This window comes from Primulina eburnea, chromosome 10 (assembly GCF_022965805.1).
Source record: "Primulina eburnea isolate SZY01 chromosome 10, ASM2296580v1, whole genome shotgun sequence".
NCBI classification, from domain to species: domain Eukaryota; kingdom Viridiplantae; phylum Streptophyta; class Magnoliopsida; order Lamiales; family Gesneriaceae; genus Primulina; species Primulina eburnea.
The window spans coordinates 13,320,535-13,337,153 of NC_133110.1; the positions used below are offsets into that span (position 1 = coordinate 13,320,535).

Here is a 16,619-nt window from a genome sequence, read left to right on the forward strand (position 1 = left end):
AAATTTGCATGGGATAAAAACATCATGTCATGAGGCATAACATGAAAATAGCTTATCATGAGCAATTATAATACTTGCATAACTGACCTGAAAATATCATGGTAAAAATATTTGCTCCTTGGAGCTTTGTACTGAAATAACTTGTAATAATTTTCTTGGTCTGATGATGGTCTACGCAAGTGGTCCCTGAACTGAACTGACCGGTAACTGGCGACGGGGCCGGTAACTGACGAACGGGGGAATTTTGACCGGTAACTGGCGACCGGGTGAAACTAACCGGTAACTGACGACCGGGAACTGAACTGACCGGTAACTGACGACGAATGAAATAATAATCCCAGGATAGTAAAGTGACCCCAAAAAATATCGTATAAATCTCAAAATGAATATTTTTGCACGTGATATAATTAAATAACATCATTAAATATGATCAATTTCGATCTTCTTGCATTAAAACCATGTACTTGCGATATTTAAAAATACCTATGTGGCTTGATTGAAGAGTGAAAGAAGAAATAAACATGCCTTGGTTTGTTTTGACAGAAAACAAACGAAATAACGACGCGGCGCGGTGGACACGGAGTGCTCTTCACTTTCACTTTTTCTCTCTTAATTCCTTTAAACCAAACATGCACCATAATTATTATAATAGCGTAAAAAAAAATCGTAATCGTGATGCATGAACATTTAAAAATATCATGATTTGTGCTCAGGGCGCTGCCAGGACCAAAATCTCACCTCGGGTGCAAAATGATCATTTTGCCCCTGGAAAACCCAAAATGACCGTTTTGTCCCTAGACGTAAAATTTCACTTCTTTGACATTTTCTTAATTCCATTGACTCTAACATGTCCCAAATAATTATTTAAGCCTACATAAAATTTTCCATATATTTATTTGGCTTAAATCTATGACTTTTAAATTAATCTTTAAATATAACATATTACGACGTTTTAATCTCGAATTATACCAAACCTTAGCATAAAATTTCCCAAATAAAAAAAAAATTACACTTCTAATAATTATTTGAGCTTAAATATAATTTTCCATAATTTTATCAAGCTTAAATCTAGGCGTTTCAATTAATTCTTTAATTAACCTTTCGTGAGGCGACTAAATCCCAGATAAATCTAAAACTCATTATTTTGATCCGAAACTTACCAAACTTGTAAAGGCCCGAAAATCCATACTTGGAAAATTTGCGGAAATTTAAAATTTTTTTTTAAAAGAACTTAAACGGCCTCATTCATAAAAATCACTGGTGAATCAAGTTCAATGTTTTAAATTATTGCATCGGAAGAAAAATAAAGTTTGCCAACAAGTACAACTTAAAAATATCCAACGACTGATTAAAAACATTGTTTGCGGAAAAATAATAACTGCTGCGCTGAGGTCCTAGGGTGCCACTACTGCCAACCCAAGTTGGCTCACTGGTCCCCGTCCTCGGCCCTGGTCTCATCAGTACCTACAACAATCAAGTCTAGTGAGCCTAAAGACTCAGCATGCATATATCGCAGGTAACGAGTAAAATCTGAAGTAAAATATGCATGGGATAAAATATCATGTCATGAGGCGTGCTGAAAATAATCTGTACTGATGCTGAAAATAATCTGTACTGATGCTGAAAATAATCTGTACTGAGCAATTATAATACGTGCATAACTGAACTGATAATCACGGTAAAAAAACGTTTGCTCCTTGGAGCCCTGTACTGAAATAACTGGTAAAATTTTCTGTTGAGATTATGTTTTACGCCTGTGGCCATTGCACTAAGCTGAACTGATCGGTAACTGACTACCGGGGAGCCTGAAACTGAGCTGGCGGTCACTGAAGACCCGATGGTACCATCCGGAACTGATAGGTCACTGGCGACCTGATGATACCAACCTGAACTGAGCGGTCACTGGCGACCGTATAAATAATGCTCCCACATAGTGAATGAACCACAAGCCATATCGCATAAATCTCAAAAATAATCATTTTCTGTTTTCATGCACGTAAAATAATTAACAGGCGATAATGAAAATATCCTGTAATTTTACCAACTGGAGTAGGTTGGATCGTCCCCCAGGCTCGCTGCAACCTAACGGTGCCATGAAAATATGCAATAGCTTAAACTTGACCAACTATGCAATTTAGTTTGAAAATGCGACAATTACATCTAACGACTTCGTATTTAATCATGACTCCGAACCAACGCGAACAAACACTAAACCACCGTAACGTCATGATTAAAATACGCTGAAAATAATGAAATAATGCTCCTAAAATTATGATGGTCGAAATCTAGGTGGAATGGAGGCCAAAACAAGAAACGCTCTTTCGAGAGTCAATTTGGCACATCGTACCGTAAATTCTCGTACGACTTCAAAAATGATCCGAATTACAAACGGCCAAAAACATGACCTTACTAACTTGATTAGGCACTGTCCAGTCCAAGGCCATGGGCTAAAAGCAGACCAAAAACTCGAACGAGCCTCTGAACCGTCACAGCAACTTGCTGTCAAAAAATACAGCAGCTGCGCAACTCGGCACATCGCACCGTAAATTCTCGTACGACTACAAAAATGATCCGAATGACGAACGGCCAAAAACATGACTTTCCTAACTTGATTAGGCACTGTCCAGTCCAAGGCCATGGGCTAAAAGCCGACCAAAAACTCGAACGAGCCTCTGAACCGTCACAGCAACTTGCTGTCAAAAAATACAGCAGCTGCGCAACTCGGCACATCGCACCGTAAATTCTCGTACGACTACAAAAACGATCCGAATGACGAACGGCCAAAACCATGACCTTCCTAACTTGATTAGGCACTGTCCAGTCCAAGGCCATGGGCTAAAAGCCGACCAAGAACTCGAACAAGCCTCTGAACCGACACAGCAACTTGCTGTAAAATTCCAGCAGCTGCGCACTTGTTTTCCTTGTGTCGTTTTCGAGTCCGCCGGCCATTGGGGCTTACACCACCGACCAGAGACCCTTACCAACATCCCGAGGAAGGATTTGAACCATGGCTAAGGGCACAAGACCAGACACAATTCGAACCACACCAGCAAACAACCAAACGTTCCAACCGAGAACAAATTCTGCACGTAGGGTGCATTGCTTTTGTTTGGATGTCACGAATCGTTCCAATGACCATTTGATTGACCATGACGCGATCTAGACATATAGGGGTATGGTATGAACCGTGGCTAAGGGCCATAGGCCAACCAAGATCCATACCAAACCACCAAACTCGAAATACATATGCTGTCCAAAAACTGAAGGGCCGAGAGGGAAGGGGCTGCTGTGATGTTTTAATTAAAAACCGAGGAGCCATGGACCAAGCCACCAAAATGGCGACTTAGTCATGTCTTAGACATGCTAGGGGAGTGATCCAACCATGGCTAAGAGCCCTTAGAGCAGCCAAGATCAGATCCAACCCTCAAGACAAGAAACTGAAATTTTTTCGAACACCATTTCCTGCACCTATGGGGAACTTGCTGTCATTTCGGTTTCCAGCAAGGGTGGGGGCTAAATGAATGGACCAACATGGTCCTAATACATCCTATTACATGTCTAGGAACAGCCTTGGGAGCCTGGAGTCGAACCATAACCTGAAATCCACAACACAAAGCAAACCATGAAGCTGCCCAAGAAAAACCGAAAAATCTGCATGCATTTTCTTTTGACAAATTTGATATGTGTTCGGTTTTTGCATGATGAAATCTGATCATGTACTGAAAAATACTTGATAATATGTACTTGATTGAGGTTTAGAAAAAGTATATACATGCCTTGGATTCGTTTCGAAAGAAAACGAAAAGAATGAGACGATCCGGCGCGGAGGAGACGGAGTTGCTTGCTTCACTACCTTTCCTTCCCTTCTCTCTATTTTTCTTCTCTCTTTTTGGCTAAGCACCTCACGAAATTTTACACTCTAAGCTCTATGAATTTCAGTCATGGAGGAGTGAGGATGATGGTATGAAATGTGAGGAACAAGATCCACAAACAAAGGGCATAAATGCAAGGCCAAGTCTACCACACATTTAATATTTGCACATGTTTGATATCAACTATTATTGGGGCACTTCTAGAAGGGTTGATGACCGATTTTTTTCTTGTTAATCTAGACTAGGAATAGGTTAGGATAATGCTCTAATAATAATTAAATGGTACTCCCAAAATCATATAATTATCCCACAATTTAAACATCAAAAAGGGATCAAAGTTGAATGAGTTGGAAATGAGTTTGCCTTGGCAATTGGGGTGGCCGAAATTCATAATAAAAAAAATGAGTGGGAGGTGTTGGTTATCTAGTCAACTAATAAACCTTAAAAGCCTTACTAACCCTTTAATTAATTTAGTGAGCTAACCCCTTAATTAAGTAACTTAAATGAGCTCATTTCTTCATCACCTCAAGCAACTTAAATTAAATCCTCAAATCTTCTTATTAACTTAAATGAACTTACTTGCTAGTTAAATAAACTCTCGGATGTATTTCTCGAATCTTAAATCCTATCTCAAAACTCCAACTCCAGTCCGGCCTCACTGAAATAACTGAAAGGCTAAAAATCAACTACTGAGCTGAAATAATAAAATAATTAACTTCAAAGAAATGCATTTAAAATAATCATGCAATGAAGTCAATTAAATTTAGAAATCTAGAATTATGCATGGCTTGTACGTAGATTGATTTACGGGTTCTACAATCCTTCCCCCCTTAAAAGAAATTTCGTCCTCGAAATTCGCTTATCCTAATTAAACGAAAAGTTTAGACTCTTCATTCTAGAATCCTAATAATCCACGCTTCCGTTGCGCTACTCTGATAAAATAAATGTTAATCTGTTTTTATGTCTTCTCAATTCTAATTAAATTGTCTACTGAGTCCTTGATTGTGAATCGCAACTTAAAACGACTTGGGTGACTTAGTTCTAATCTACTATGACCTCGAATTTGGCTTATCTCGCAATTCCTCAAACTAGAGATGGACGTCCAAATTTACCGCACCTTGCTTTTCTTATATCATGCCCGTGATGTTCATCGACCTATTACCTTAGCATTTATGCAGTTCAACTTAAGAAGTCTTGGCACCAAAAGTTACCGATCGACTACTATCCTCGATAATACACTTAAAAATTAAACCTTATCTCACCCCATAATAATATTAGCTTGAGATATTTGAATCGAATCTTTATCTTATGGCACCAAACTTACATAACTTAATTATTTACAAGTATATCCCAAATATAAAATTGTTGTCAACCTTTAATTTCGAGTAAGGGATACGACAAGTATAAAAATCTATAAGATTTTTAAACAAAATAAATTATGACATCTCATTATAATAATGAGATATGATATACATAATTATTTTAAACATATCTAATACTATATACACCATATTCATACCATAAAATTATACAAATACATACATATACCAACGGTCATAAAACGGTAACAAACGGCTATATTTTTTTTTCCTCTATAAATACCATCTCACAAATACATTCAATCACTCCAACTTTCTCTTCTTCTCTAAAACTTATTCTTCATCAAATTTTTCGAAGAAAAAGAAGATGGCTCTTGTAAAGTTATTTTCAATTATTTTAGTTATTATGTTTACGATTCTTGTATTTATCGGAGAATATCCTCCTCATGTTTTTTCTTTATTTTTAGGATTACTTGTAATTGTTGTTTATCCATTACTTTGTATTACAATCTTCATTAATTAATAAAATGCATCGTGATTTGTCGTACCACCATGGAAAACTTTTAGATTTCTTACTCAATAAAAATCTTAATATTCATTGATTGATAACTTATGTTGAACACCACTAATTCTCTTTTGTATTTATTTCACCCAAAATTTCCGTATGAACAATTATCCCATAAATTTGAAGTTCAAACTTACCTAATCCAAATAGCTTTGAATAAAATAATTCCAATACACATATCCGTTTAGTCCCTAGTTTGTTAATGACTTCCAAAATTTCTCAAGACAAGGTGTCTACCTCACCTCTTACGTGCATCTACCAATTAAACTAACCATCATCGTACTCAACTTTCCTAAAAATCTTAAATTCTCCCAAGGTATAATCTTAACTGTTAAGATCATGACTAAAACTTGTGACACATCAAACTTATGTTCCCAAAAATTTACTAACTCAAGGTTTATTCTTATAACTTAACTAACCGATCAAATTTACCTTAACTCGCCATCACTTTAAATTCTTAATTTGCCACAACATTATTTCACTAACGCTTAAATTTTCACGCCAAAGATTGATTCATCTTACAATGTCCTTGGTTACCATTCATTGTAACCTTATAACCCAAATATCTAAATATTTTATATTTCATTCGAGCCTAAATAACCAAAAAAAATTTCCTACCATTTGAACCGTCCAATTCTCACTTACTACTAAATAGGTTCTCAAATTTCTTAAAATTGGAAAATTAATTCTTACTTTACTCGAATATCATCCAACTTTTCCCTAAATCTCGAAATTCCACAATTACTCATAATTCTTCGGCGTTCTCAATTTCATTTATATGTTTCCCGTATCATAAGATTCAATAGCCTTAAGTTTCTTAAACCCCAAAATTATTTTCCCTAACCTGCCTTACATTTCTATAAATACTTAAAATCCCAAGTGCTCCTCAAATGTTCGTATTTAAATCCTTAAAATTTCGGACTTTGCAATTTGGCTCTTAAAGTTCTCAAAATTACATTTTTGGCTCTACAACTATTCGAAATTTGCATCATTGTCCCCATAAAATTTTTTTCATCTTTACCTCATTAAACTTTTAAATTCTCGAACTCAGAATTAAATCCCAAAATATTGTAAATCCAAAAATAGTCCCTTAGAATTTGTTTTGCACCTAGGTCCTCAAATTATGGGTTATTACAATTGGATCCTTAAAATTCTTACTTTATGCAATTCAATCCTTAAATCCAACTAGGTAGAGCATGCATCCGAAATAATTTCTACAATTTTATACTTCCCAAGAATCGTCGTAGTCTTCGAATCATTAATCCTTACAAGGAATCCTCAAAATTTAATTCAATTAGCAATCATGAACCATCATTAATTTTTTTTTGTAAATTCTACAAGTCCCGAAAACATTCTTAATCTTTAAGTTTAACTTATAGCCCATAAGTAGAACATCAGTACTACAAACCCAAAAATTAATATAGTCAACTATTTTACGACCTCTCCTAATGCCCAATAGAAAAATTCTTATTTATGTCCGGTGGGGGTGGAGGTGCATTTCCCTCCTACCTCTGATGCTCACCGTCCTCATGACGGCGCTCATCATCTCTCGCGCGCTAAACAAGGCGTCTAGAAGGCATATTGTTCCATACATAACCCATACGTAACCAACATGCATAATTCAATAATTTATTCAAATTTAAATACTGAACGAAAAAAAAAATCTGGACGTAATATATATTTCATGAAGACATGCTGTTAAATAATCAATGCTTTAAATAAAATGCTGTAATGTAAAACTTACAGACCGAAGACGTGACTTCGTGAGCTTCTCGTGGTCAGTAGTAGTGTAACCCTTTACAAGAACATAGGCTCTGATACCAACTGTAAAGGCCCGAAAATCCTTACTTTGAAAATTTGCAGAAAATTTAAAATTTTCTTTTTAAAAGAACTTAAACGGTCCTCATTCATAAAATCACAGGTGAATCAAGTTCAATGTTTCAAATTATTGCAGCGGAATAAAAATAAAGTTGCCAAAAAGTAACAACTTAAAATTATCCAACGACTGATTAAAACATTGTTAGCGGAAAAATAATAACTGCTGCGCTTGAGGTCCTAGGGTGCCACTACTGCCAACCCAAGCTGGCTCACTAGTCCCCGTCCTCGGCCCTGGTCTCATCAGTACCTACAACAATCAAGTCTAGTGAGCCTAAAGACTCAGCATGCATATATCGCAGGTAACGAGTAAAATCTGAAGTAAAATATGCATGGGATAAAATATCATGTCATGAGGCGTGCTGAAAATAATCTGTACTGATGCTGAAAATAATCTGTACTGATGCTGAAAATAATCTGTACTGAGCAATTATAATACGTGCATAACTGAACTGATAATCATAGTAAAAAACGTTTGCTCCTTGGAGCCCTGTACTGAAATAACTGGTAAAATTTTCTGTTGAGATTATGTTTTACGCCTGTGGCCACTGCACTAAGCTGAACTGATCGGTAACTGACTACCGGGGAGCCTGAAACTGAGCTGGCGGTCACTGAAGACCCGATGGTACCATCCGGAACTGATAGGTCACTGGCGACCTGATGATACCAACCTGAACTGAGCGGTCACTGGCGACCGTATAAATAATGCTCCCAAATAGTGAATGAACCACAAGCCATATCGCATAAATCTCAAAAATAATCATTTTCTGTTTTCATGCACGTAAAATAATTAACAGGCGATAATGAAAATATCCTGTAATTTTACCAACTGGAGTAGGTTGGATCGTCCCCCAGGCTCGCTGCAACCTAACGGTGCCATGAAAATATGCAATAGCTTAAACTTGACCAACTATGCAATTTAGTTTGAAAATGCGACAATTACATCTAACGACTTCGTATTTAATCATGACTCCGAACCAACGCGAACAAACACTAAACCACCGTAACGTCATGATTAAAATACGCTGAAAATAATGAAATAATGCTCCTAAAATTATGATGGTCGAAATCTAGGTGGAATGGAGGCCAAAACAAGAAACGCTCTTTCGAGAGTCAATTTGGCACATCGTACCGTAAATTCTCGTACGACTTCAAAAATGATCCGAATGACAAACGGCCAAAAACATGACCTTACTAACTTGATTAGGCACTGTCCAGTCCAAGGCCATGGGCTAAAAGCAGACCAAAAACTCGAACGAGCCTCTGAACCGTCACAGCAACTTGCTGTCAAAAAATACAGCAGCTGCGCAACTCGGCACATCGCACCGTAAATTCTCGTACGACTACAAAAATGATCCGAATGACGAACGGCCAAAAACATGACTTTCCTAACTTGATTAGGCACTGTCCAGTCCAAGGCCATGGGCTAAAAGCCGACCAAAAACTCGAACGAGCCTCTGAACCGTCACAGCAACTTGCTGTCAAAAAATACAGCAGCTGCGCAACTCGGCACATCACACCGTAAATTCTCGTACGACTACAAAAACGATCCGAATGACGAACGGCCAAAACCATGACCTTCCTAACTTGATTAGGCACTGTCCAGTCCAAGGCCATGGGCTAAAAGCCGACCAAGAACTCGAACAAGCCTCTGAACCGACACAGCAACTTGCTGTAAAATTCCAGCAGCTGCGCACTTGTTTTCCTTGTGTCGTTTTCGAGTCCGCCGGCCATTGGGGCTTACACCACCGACCAGAGACCCTTACCAACATCCCCAGGAAGGATTTGAACCATGGCTAAGGGCACAAGACCAGACACAATTCGAACCACACCAGCAAACAACCAAACGTTCCAACCGAGAACAAATTCTGCACGTAGGGTGCATTGCATTTGTTTGGATGTCACGAATCGTTCCAATGACCATTTGATTGACCATGACGCGATCTAGACATCTAGGGGTATGGTATGAACCGTGGCTAAGGGCCATAGGCCAACCAAGATCCATACCAAACCACCAAACTCGAAATACATATGCTGTCCAAAAACTGAAGGGCCGAGAGGGAAGGGGCTGTTGTGATGTTTTAATTAAAAACCGAGGAGCCATGGACCAAGCCACCAAAATGGCGACTTCGTCATGTCTTAGACATGCTAGGGGAGTGATCCAACCATGGCTAAGAGCCCTTAGAGCAGCCAAGATCAGATCCAACCCTCAAGACAAGAAACTGAAATTTTTTCGAACACCATTTCCTGCACCTATGGGGAACTTGCTGTCATTTCGGTTTCCAGCAAGGGTGGGGGCTAAATGAATGGACCAACATGGTCCTAATACATCCTATTACATGTCTAGGAACAGCCTTGGGAGCCTGGAGTCGAACCATAACCTGAAATCCACAACACAAAGCAAACCATGAAGCTGCCCAAGAAAAACCGAAAAATCTGCATGCATTTTCTTTTGACAAATTTGATATGTGTTCGGTTTTTGCATGATGAAATCTGATCATGTACTGAAAAATACTTGATAATATGACTTGATTGAGGTTTAGAAAAAGTATATACATACCTTGGATTCGTTTCAAAAGAAAACGAAAAGAATGAGACGATCCGGCGCGGAGGAGACGGAGTTGCTTGCTTCACTACCTTTCCTTCCCTTCTCTCTATTTTTCTTCTCTCTTTTTGGCTAAGCACCTCACGAAATTTTACACTCTAAGCTCTATGAATTTCAGTCATGGAGGAGTGAGGATGATGGTATGAAATGTGAGGAACAAGATCCACAAACAAAGGGCATAAATGCAAGGCCAAGTCTACCACACATTTAATATTTGCACATGTTTGATATCAACTATTATTGGGGCACTTCTAGAAGGGTTGATGACCGATTTTTTTCTTGTTAATCTAGACTAGGAATAGGTTAGGATAATGCTCTAATAATAATTAAATGGTACTCCCAAAATCATATAATTATCCCACAATTTAAACATCAAAAAGGGATCAAAGTTGAATGAGTTGGAAATGAGTTTGCCTTGGCAATTGGGGTGGCCGAAATTCATAATAAAAAAAATGAGTGGGAGGTGTTGGTTATCTAGTCAACTAATAAACCTTAAAAGCCTTACTAACCCTTTAATTAATTTAGTGAGCTAACCCCTTAATTAAGTAACTTAAATGAGCTCATTTCTTCATCACCTCAAGCAACTTAAATTAAATCCTCAAATCTTCTTATTAACTTAAATGAACTTACTTGCTAGTTAAATAAACTCTCGGATGTATTTCTCGAATCTTAAATCCTATCTCAAAACTCCAACTCCAGTCCGGCCTCACTGAAATAACTGAAATGCTAAAAATCAACTACTGAGCTGAAATAATAAAATAATTAACTTCAAAGAAATGCATTTAAAATAATCATGCAATGAAGTCAATTAAATTTAGAAATCTAGAATTATGCATGGCTTATACGTAGATTGATTTACGGGTTCTACAAAACTCCTTAAAATATCCCAAAACATTTTTAAAGGCATTCCTAGACGTAAATTCGAGCCTAAAGCCAAATTTAACCGATTCATTTTAAAACTTGGACCGGTGTCCCGGTTCAAATCCGAATCGACTCGAAACACGACCAAATTTTTCCCATCTTTTTAACACTCCTTAAAACCACTATAAAGCTCCTAAAACTTTAACCTCAGCACCTTAAACTCACGGCTGATAATCCAGCATATCTTTGGACTCTAATCCCCCTCCCCCAACAAGACACGTACCCTTACTCACCCCTCTACATTTTTGTGCTAGCCCTCCTCCACCGAAAACAGCCCTCAACCAATCACATTTCGGCTAATCTAGGCTCTCCTGGACTAAAATAACCCACGCTTACAGCTCCATGAACTAACACACCCCACCCGATCGCTACCCCACGAAGAGAACCAACCCACGGCTGTTCACACGATCGCCTACAGCTCCACGCCTAGCTATGTTCGGGCAATCCAAGGCCACGTCTCAGACCCATCAGAGTCTGATCCGAGGGTTAGGAGCAGCCCTTGCACCACAGCATACTTCTAAACTCTCGGCATTACCATCCTCGAAGCACAACAAGAAAAGAAAAACGAGACCAGCGCTCGGTTCCTCCCCGATGGCAGCTCCTACGTAACACCAGCCCCTTGACAGCATAAACCCCAACTTATTATGTCCCTAAACAACCAAACACGCAGCCCCTTGCACATCATAAAACAAAACATGAGTTGTTGATCGGAAAAAATGAAGAAATGCAACCCAAATCGTTCGATCTCCATGTATGGTGTAGGATCGAGATTTTTACACACAAAGAAACATCTAACAACATGTATACAGCGTATGTGATGCAAAAACGAAAGTACAATGAGTGCCTTAGATGAATTCCACGCAAGAACGGCGAAGAGATGGGCAACGGGGAAGCGCCGGAGAATTTTGTTGCAAGAAAAAAATGCTAAACCGAAGGCCGTTGTTGCTGAAAGCTCTGAAAAAGATAGGGGAAGGAGAGGGGAGGTGGTGTCGGCTGATATAATTTTTAGGTTTAGGTTAATTGTAGTTTAGGTGATATATTATATATTTAAATAATAGGTAATGGGCCTAAATTGTTTAATTAAAGATTAAAAAGATAATTAATTCCTATAAACTCAAAAGTAGGCCCATTAAGCCCAAACTCACTCCCGGAAAATATTTCGTGTTGAAACGATTTTGAAAATAATAGCCGAACCATTAAAAAGTCTCCCGATTCAATAAAATTTGTTTACCGTTAAAAATAAAGTCCTGCAAGTAAAAATACCCAAATAAAATCCCATTTTTGAGAAATAACCTTAAAAATACCTTAACTTAATTTATAAAAATAAATCGTATAATAAATAATTTTCCTGAAAATTCTCCGGTCTCCGATCCTCGTTTGAACGTGAAATGCATCTAGAAATTCTAATGCATGAATTTCATGAATTAAATCCTATCATGAATGGATTATGCCTAAAATGCATAAAAATAATTAAACATAAATTAATGAAATAAACTTGTATTTAATGATAAAAAAACAATTAAATAAAATACCAAAGAAGTTTAATAACTTGCATGCATGCCAACTTTTTAAAACATATTTACTAACATGCTAAATTACCACTTCTTAAATAAGTCTTTATTAACTTATCTCAATATTCCATCTCCAGTCCGGCCTCACTTATTTAACTGAAAATATAACAATTAAACTATTGCGTTAAATAAATAAATTTAAAGAAAAGAATTTAAATACTCATACGATAAAAATCATTTTAATTTTAAATACTAGAATTATGCATGGCTTATACGCAGTCCAATTTACGGGTTCTACACAACAAATCATCAATTGAGTGAACCGGAAATATACGTCAAAATATTTCAAAACGGGCAATAAAGAAATTAATGGCCCCAAAAAATAATCACACTTACGGCTGAGCGCGCTCCTTGTGAGCTTTTCTTGGAATAGCATTCCTTAAAGACGACATCTTTATGCTAGAAAAAAAAATTCACAGAACTTTAAAATCAATTTACGCACTTCAGAAAGGCAAAAACCACTACATAAAACATAAAGGGCTAACAAAAATCTTGAGTTGAAATAATTTAACCGTGAAACAGCGAAGATTATCGGTACAGAAAAAAACAACGGATTTCTTTCGTATTTACACCAAATTCAAAATAATTATTAAGCACGGAAGACTCGCCTATGGAAAGCGGTGAAGGCTTAGGGTTTAAAGGAGACACCAATGCAGAGAATCTTGATTTGATGAAAAGTATTTTATATTGTGGCAAAAAAATTATTCTAAATTAACTAAAATTCAATCATGCAAATTGGCTTCCGGATTGAGTGAAAAAACTTATGTGAGACGATATCACGAATCGTATTTTGTGAGATGGATCTCTTATTTGGATCTTTCATGAAAAATATTACTTTTTAGGCTAAGAGTATTATTTTTTATTGTTAATATCGGTAGGGTTGACCCGTCTCACAGATAAAGATTCGTGAGACCGCCTCACAAGAGACCTACTCCTGATTGAGTATACGATATCATATTTTAAAAGATTAATTTGGTTTATAAACATAAAGAAATATTTATTAGCATATGATAAGTATATACGAACCACAAATTTTATAAAAATAGGCTTTGGCGAAATTTTTTATTAAACAAAATAAAATATTTTATCATTTGTTTGAGCTGATTTTTGTTACATAAAAATTAGATAATGACATTAAATTTAATTACTTTAGGTCTCTTAATGTTTAATAATACTAATATCATTGTGCATGCAATTATTTGATTAGAGTTTCATTAATTTTTAGATTAAACTATGAAGATTGATATTGAAAATATTAGTGATTCTTTTGTTTTAGTTTGGAATTATTATTTAGATAATGAAAAGGGTAAGGCGACAGTTTTAACGATGGTTTCGCGATCCGGCTGCGTCGCATTCTAGAAGCGACGGTTTTTCAACTCCCGTCGCTTATAGCGACGGTTCTTTGGAAGAAGACCGTCGCTATTTTTGCGACGGTTTTAAGAAACCGTCGTTAATATTAGCGACGGTTTTAAAAACCCGTCGCTATATTTAGCGACGGCTTCGTAAAATCCGTCGCTATATTTAGCTTGAACTGTCGCTATATAGCGACGGTTTTATGAAAACCGTTGCTTATCAAATTAAGCGACGGTTTATGTAAACTGTCGCTCTATAGCGACTGTTTTGATAAAACCCGTCGTCTTTAAAATCAAGCGACGGTTGATTGAAAACGGTCGCTAACATAGCGACAGTAGAATACAAGACCGTCGCACATGGGCGACGGTTTGTGGAATTGTCGCAATATTAGGGACGGTTTATTAAAACCGTCGCTTCGCCTTCCGTTTTTTTTGTAGTGAACCGCGCTATAAATGACAGTTGTAAGTTTATCCTCTCTCAAATCCAAATCACGTTCTAATAACTTTCACTACTCTATTCTTCAATTCTAAAGCCATCAATCTTTGTTCATGAAGTAACGATCAATATCTCATCCAATAATCGGACAACATAAATCTTCAATGGCTTATAAAAAAACATGGTCTGGATCTCTTTCAGCCGATACAAGATCATTTTCCACGAAATTAGGAATCTCTTTATTCGTGTTTAGTAATTCTTGAACTTCCTTATCAAACCCATTAAAGTAAACATTGATCAACATCGAACTCAAGGCAGATTCTTGAGGCAGACCCCTGTCTAAACAAACCCCACCCAATTCAATGTTGACTATCTTACATTCAAACAACCTTTTTTATCAAATCTAGAAATGCCTTATCTTCAATTTTCTCACCCAGTATCAAAAACAACTTATCAATATGGCCAGAACTAAATAATTCACGATCAAATTTAACAATAAATCACCAACTTGGGTTCACCACCGAATTCTTTAAATACCAAATCGATGTGTGGCGGCCCAAGTTTGCTCGCTTGTCATAGCAAAAGGTAGCAAACCTAAAAACTTGTGCATAAACCATAAAACTTGTTTGAACTCTCTCCAAAGTAACTCTTTTATTACACATATATCTAAATAGAACATATTTTTAAATGTTAGTTTTCTAAATATATATATATATATATATATATATATATATATATAAACATTCAAAACAACACTCTATTTTCCCACTTTTTTCTATTATATTTTTATGGAAAAGAATTTCGACAATGAAAATATAAGCTATAAACTTTACACACATTATTGTAGTTCTTCGCAGTGAAATTTGATGGATCTGACTGCTCTAGTGGCAGAGTATTTTTGGGAACTTAAAAGCATGAAATATCACTATATCGGTAACTATATCTTTTTTATTATTTATAATATTACATTATTATTTTATATAATATAACAATTTTCAGTCACACCATAAATTCAACATGTGTTTTTCGATTAGATCACCGGTCCGGTTATGAAGGTGATCCGGTTATGAAAACATTGAAGTATACTTTTGTTTCCAACATCAGTCACAGAAAAATTATGTTTCAACGTTTACGGTTGTTCCGATAAAAAAATCACGCAGTTTCCACACAATTACGAAAATTGTGCTTCCCAGATGACTACAGGATATTGTTGCACGTCCCCTCCTCAAGTTCTCATTAAAGAAATCTTCGTTATATAAGTATTCTACTCAACGTTTCCTTTCCTGTCACCATTTATACACGGGTCTTGAAGTGGGACTAACCATTTCATCTTCACGCAGTTTGCGTTTCTTACCCCTTTTCTGCACCAATGATGCATTAAAATGATTAGTACCCTACAGCGAAACAAGGGAAAAATGAAGCGTATAACGTACTCTCTGAAATATTGATACCTGTAACTCTTTCTGTACCGACCCGAAAATCAGACTACGTATAAGCCATGCATAATTATTACTATTTAAATTTAAAAATGATATATATATATATATATATGAAGGGTCTAATTCATTTTGATATTTGACAAGTCATAACTATTTATTTTAAATGCAAAAGTTTAGTTTTATCCTTTCAGTTAAATACGCGAGGACGGACCGGAGTTTGGAAATTAGAAATAAGATTAATGATAAGAAAAATATTCCTAAATTTAATCTAAGTCAAGGAATAATTTAATTTAAAGAAAAAGAATGTTTTAGGATTTATTAAATTAATTGGAGTCAAGTTAGTAAATAAATCCTATTAGGTTCAATATTAAATTAAAGCTTAAATTAAAATATGTAAACAAATGGGGATAAATTAATCTAGGTATAATATAGTCAAGAAATTAAATATAGCATTTAAATACTTAAATTTTAAACCATGCAATGCCATGCAAGATTTCATTCTAATTTAATTTGTTAATTCACTAAAACATAAAATGGTTATTTAAAACACTAAGAAGGCTATTTAAGGGTGGCTGAATGGGGAATTTCTAGGCATTTGAATTGCTTAAGGAGTGATTAATTTCTACTAATATTGCCATGGTATAATGTTGATTAAGTCTTGTAA

The 16,619-nt window shown here is 36.3% G+C and overlaps 2 protein-coding genes and 1 long non-coding RNA gene across 3 annotated transcripts in view; 1 reads left to right on the forward strand and 2 right to left on the reverse strand.

Moving 5' to 3' along the window:
• Window positions 1–13,185, reverse strand: part of LOC140842903 (probable U3 small nucleolar RNA-associated protein 11) — a 153,964-nt gene extending 140,779 nt beyond the window's left edge. Inside the window, exon 1 of the mRNA XM_073211110.1 lies at window positions 13,065–13,185. Within this exon, the coding sequence (XP_073067211.1) occupies window positions 13,065–13,120 (56 nt within the window). The 5' untranslated portion in view covers window positions 13,121–13,185. The remainder of the gene's footprint in view (window positions 1–13,064) is intronic.
• The window catches only part of LOC140803129 (probable U3 small nucleolar RNA-associated protein 11), a 59,887-nt gene that overhangs the window by 16,021 nt on the left and 27,247 nt on the right, over window positions 1–16,619 (forward strand). The gene's annotated exons all lie outside the window — the stretch shown is intronic.
• On the reverse strand, window positions 1,229–7,646 carry LOC140803132 (uncharacterized). Its single transcript, XR_012111786.1, has 2 exons — window positions 3,777–7,646; window positions 1,229–1,464 (listed from the first exon to the last, which is right to left on the reverse strand). It is a non-coding gene; the product is annotated as an uncharacterized lncRNA (long non-coding RNA).